A 5,246-nucleotide genomic window follows, 5' to 3' on the forward strand; every position below is an offset into this window, starting at 1 on the left:
CCGGCACCCGCGGCGGCTTCGTGCTCAACTTTCACGCCGACGCCGAGCTCTCGGGCAAGAAGAAGGGCGGCCTCTTCCGCCGGGGCTCCCTCCTGGGAAGCATGAAACTGCGCAAGTCCGAGTCCAAGTCGTCCATCTCCAGCAAGCGCAGCTCGGTCCGCAGCGACGCAGCCATGAGCCGGATCAGCTCCAGCGACGCCAACTCCACCATCAGCTTTGGCGACGTCGACTGTGACTTCTGCCCAGTGGAAGACCACGTGGACGCCACCACCACGGAAATCTACATGGGTGAGTGGAAGAATGACAAGCGCACCGGCTTCGGCATCAGCGAGCGCTCCAACGGTATGAAGTACGAAGGCGAGTGGGCAAATAACAAGAGGCACGGCTACGGCTGCACTGTCTTTCCCGATGGCTCCAAGGAAGAGGGAAAATACAAAAATAATATCCTGGTCCGTGGAATAAGGAAGCAGCTGATACCAATAAGAAATACAAAAACTAGGGAGAAGGTGGACAGAGCGATCGAAGGCGCACAACGGGCAGCCGCCATGGCAAGAACCAAAGTGGAAATAGCAAACTCCAGGTATGTAAACGCCGGAGGGTGGTACTGCCCGGGTCTTTGGAAACGGTAGAACATCAGATAATCTGTGTGTGTCAGTCCTTTGGCGGCATAGGGTTCCAGAACCAGAAGTGAAAAAGGATTCAGCCGGATAGAATGAGGCAGACATGTACCTGAAACTCTTCTGAAAGTCTCCATCCTGAAAAAGTGTTGAAGGCGCATTGCGGTCCCCTTCCTCTTAAAATTACTTCCTTAATACTAAACGTGATGGAGTTCACTCAGTGCCTGTGTACATTTCCCAGAGTCCAGAAAGTTAACCTTTTTTAAAAAAGACAAAACAAAAAAAGTACCACTGAAATACTTCCAGAGAGAACATAGTACATCGTGTACTGGGAAGAAAATATCCATCCACATGGAAACCTAGCCAGTGTAGGTGAACCTTTTTATTCTAATATTAAAGTTGCAGGTGTGTACAACTCCTCCCTAGAAAATTATCCTCATTTATAACATTCACATTCTGTTTATTGATGCCTTCTAGGTGAAATTGGTTTTGAGCAAATGATCAAGGTCTGAATAAGGCAGAAATGGAGAGTTATATGACAAAATCCGTCAAGCATTCTTTGAACAACAGAACTCACCTGTATGGGAAAGGCAGAGGGATTGGGGCTAAGCAGAATCCCCCCATTCTAGGCAACAAAGATTAGATCACTGGTGTATTAAAAGAAGGGGGGTGGGGAGAGCCTGACACGGACAGATGGGACTGTCAGTGTGCCAAGTTTGAAAGAAAGAGCAGTAGAGAAGGGCTGGAGTGAGTAGGAGAAAGCAGTGAATAATAGATTGAGAAGTGGGGTGTATGTGGGCACAGAAGGTCCATGCACCTAAAGTTTTACCATTAATAGCTGGATTCAAGCATTCCCCCAGGAGGATGGAGAAATTGATTGGGAATAGAAAATGTTATTAGGGATGAATGTCATATGTTAGACAAAAATGAAAAAGGGCTGGTTATACATGGAAAACTTTATTCTTAGGCTTATTTAAGCAAATACTGACAGGCCCCAGTTCTGTGTGATTTGAGATATACGTTTAGCACAGAATATTGAAAATCCTTTTCTTACTTTAGTAATATTCTCCCACTGAAGTAAACCTCTTTATGAAACCAAAGACTTGTAGCAGGTCTTCAAACTTTAATTCTTAACATTAAATTAATAAGCCCTGCCTTTTCTTTGGTGGAATCATGTGTAATTTTTGATGTTCAGACTTTTAATATACAAAAATGGCCGTTTCATATTGTGCAACTTAATATTTCCAGACGTCTGAAATTTCTTTTTGAAAAATGCTCCTGTTTTATGGCTACTGTTTACTTTTATGTGTCTGACACACTGGAAACTGGAAGCCGTCTTGTGTTTTGCAGTATTTTTAGATATAAAAGTACTCAAGATTTACATCTCTATCCCAAACTGACCCTGTTTTAAAGTTAATATTGCCTGTTAATAGGCACAGACTTTGAGGAAGGGTCTTTCCTGTCTCCTCTGCTGAGCATCATTTATTTTAGATGATGGTTTTCTGTGATCACCGAGCATTGCATTGACTTGTTTTTCACTTTGCTTGTAGATAGGATACTTGGCACATGTAACCCTGCTAGCCTTCGTGGCCCTCAGCTAACTTTTAGAGCTAGTGAGATACTCTTTGTTAGTTCTTAGCCTCTAATTTGAAATGCACTCTTGGCTTCTTCCCTGTTATTGTCACCTAGTGATATACAAGAGGTAATTCAATCTTGGCAGGTGAAAAATGAACCTATGAGGGACATTCTAGCAAATGACTTTCTTATGCTTACTTTAATTATTGACTTTTATGATTAGTTTAAATTGGAGGAACCTACATAATGAAAGGTTGTGATGCAAAGATCTCTGATTATAACAGTTTCATAAAACTCTTATCCAAGTCCTAGCTAGCCACAATCTCTCTGTCGAAAGTCTTTGGGGGAGGAGGGTGTTAAATAGTCTGCGAGTATTCTGTTGTAATAGTTTATAATCAACAAACATCTTAAGACCTTGTACTAACTAGCTAGTTAACTTAGCTAGTTAACTACTTCTTAAGATTTCACTTGGCTTTTTAAAAAATGCTCAGTTCATTTTGCTAAGTGACATAAGTCCATCACAGAACAAATATATTGCATAATTCTACTTATAGAAAGGATCTGTAATGGTCCAGCACGTAGAAGCAATGAAATGGTGGTTGCCAGGGGCTGAAGGAGCATTTGCAAGGTGCTGTTCCAAGGTATAAAGTTTCATGTTAAACAGAAATAAGTCCTAGAGCTTTATACCGCATTGTGCCTGGAGATAATACTGTAAAAAATAAGTGAAAGTGTTAGTCACTAAGTTGTGCCCAACTCTTTGTGACCCCATGGACTGTAGCCCACCAGGCTCCTCTGTCCATGGAATTCTCCAGGCAAGAATACTGGAGTGGGTAACCATTCCCTTCTCCAGCAGATCTTCCCAACCCAGTGATTGAATCCGGGTCTCCTGCATTGCAGGGAGATTGTTTACAGTCTAAGTATTGGGCGCTTAATGTTTAATAGGGTAGATTTCATGTTAAGTATTCTTACTACAATAAAAAAAATACTATTTCAATGACACAATAGGCCAAAAAAAAAAAAAGTTTACTACCCTGTTAACCTTTTCTATTTTACTTTGACTGTTTTTAGTCTCTTTCCAGATTCTGCTTTAATGACTTCTCCAGATACAGAGACTTGCAACTTGCTCAGTCCTTCCTGGCCCCTCTAGCAGTTGTTATTTACTTAATGTGTTTTTGTCTTTAAAAAATAATCAAAGGTTTAAGAACATAAAGACACACTTCCCCTTTCCCTGCCCCTTTTTCTGCCCCAATGATGGCAGAATAAGAACTAGAAAGTAAGACTCCTGGCAGCGGCCACTGTTGAAAATCACTGGTTCACCATTAGCAGCAAAGGGAGATGATGTATTAATAGTTACTGACCACTTCAGGTTGCCTGACTGGTAGTGTTAATTACTGTTGTATTGCTATTATTTCTTGTGCTATAGAGATTGTTGCTTGTTTCTGAAATCCCAAGGAAATGGGCCCACCTTTGTACATCACCTTATTTTAGCTTGAAGCAAAACCTTTGAGGGAAAACAATTGTACTCCCCAACAATGGCAGCTCAGGAAAACCAGGAGACATGGTACCAACCAACTTCAGCACAAAGATTCAGGAAAGCATGGTAAATCTCTGGATCTTTACTTCTTAGAGTAGGCAGTGGTGCATCATCCTAGGAAACACAAGAAGCTTATTTCTGAAGTCTTATTATGGAGCCCTGTTTATTTCTTCTAGATCAGGGAATATGAGGATCACCTAAGAGGTAGTAGGTGATAGAAATGATGCAACAGTCTGTAGATACTGAGTTGCCTTGCAGGTTAGCATTTAGAGTTAGAACTTTAAGGGATGCTAATAATTCGCTGGCTCCTGTAACTTTTCTGTTCTAATTCCATGTTTATAAGATGTAACAGAATGTTTTGCTCCCCTCTTGTCTTGGTCCTGAGGGTAAAAATCATCACATGGAATAAAGATAGTGTCTCAACCTTGATTTTAAAGAAACGTTCAGGAGGAAGGGGAGCAGCCCTGTACATCTCAAGCTCCTCATTTCTGGAGGCAGAGACTGAGGCACTACTTGGGATCACCTCACTCTCCCTGTCATATCATTTACTTTTCTCATTTGGTCATTTTTTTACTCCACTAACTCTTGACTTCAGTAATTCCTTAAGAGAGACGTTCAAATCACTGTTACTCAAGAAAAATATTTTAAGGAAGAATTTTAACATGAGGCATTTGGTTGAAAGACAGCAAATAAGTGACCCTTGGAGAGCCACACTTCTGTGGAAACGAACAGATAATTTAGGAAGGGGGAGAACCCCAGGAACGGGGGAGCCTGGTGGGCTGCCGTCTATGGGGTCGCACAGAGTCAGACACGATTGAAGTGACTTAGAAGCAGCAGCAGAAAAAAAAAAAAAAAAAAAAAAAACAGCTTTGTAGCATCTGGAACTTAGAGGAAGTTGTTGTTGTCATTTAGTCACTAAGTTTTGTCGACTCTTTTGTGACCCCATGGACTGTAGCCTGTCAGGCTCCTCTGTCCATGGGATTTCCCAGGCAGGAATACTGGAGTGAGTTGCCATTTCATGCTCTGGGGGATTTACCGACCCTGGGATCAAACCCGCGTCTCCTGCATTGGCAGGTGGATTCTTTACCACTGAGCCATCAGGGAAGCCCCTTACAGTAGCTGTCTGCTATAAGGGTGGAAGAGCCGCGATGAAAAGGCCTAAAGCAATTGAGAACCATAGGTGTTTATGTAATCTGATTGTGGCAGATCAGAAGAAAGAAAACTAAGGGAGGATGGAGCTGAATGGGAGTGTCCCTAACCCACTGACTCTGTGGGCAGTCTCACTGCAGCTAGTTGGGTGGTGGGCTGGGAGGCCCCCAGGACCGCTCTGAAGTGTCACTGATGGGACAATCCAGCTAGTGGGGTGGGACCATCTGCTCTCAACCTCTCCCCAACCATCACTGCCACTTCCGGTGGTAATGGCAGCACCTTGACCATGTCCCCTGCCCAGTCTTTCTGTGCTTGTCACAGGAGTCACTCTGGGGGGTGTGTGGAAGCAGCCAGATAGCACACGGATGACC

At 42.9% G+C, this 5,246-nt stretch overlaps 1 protein-coding gene across 1 annotated transcript in view; it reads left to right on the plus strand.

The window, feature by feature from the left end:
- JPH1 (junctophilin 1) overlaps positions 1–5,246 on the plus strand; it is a gene marked incomplete at its 5' end in the record, with an annotated part of 91,705 nt that overhangs the window by 6,933 nt on the left and 79,526 nt on the right. Inside the window, one exon of the mRNA XM_010846976.1 lies at positions 1–580. Within this exon, the coding sequence (XP_010845278.1) occupies positions 1–580 (580 nt within the window). The remainder of the gene's footprint in view (positions 581–5,246) is intronic.

Source organism: Bison bison, unplaced genomic scaffold, assembly GCF_000754665.1.
Source record: "Bison bison bison isolate TAMUID 2011002044 unplaced genomic scaffold, Bison_UMD1.0 scf7180017864241, whole genome shotgun sequence".
Classification (NCBI taxonomy): Eukaryota; Metazoa; Chordata; class Mammalia; order Artiodactyla; family Bovidae; genus Bison; species Bison bison.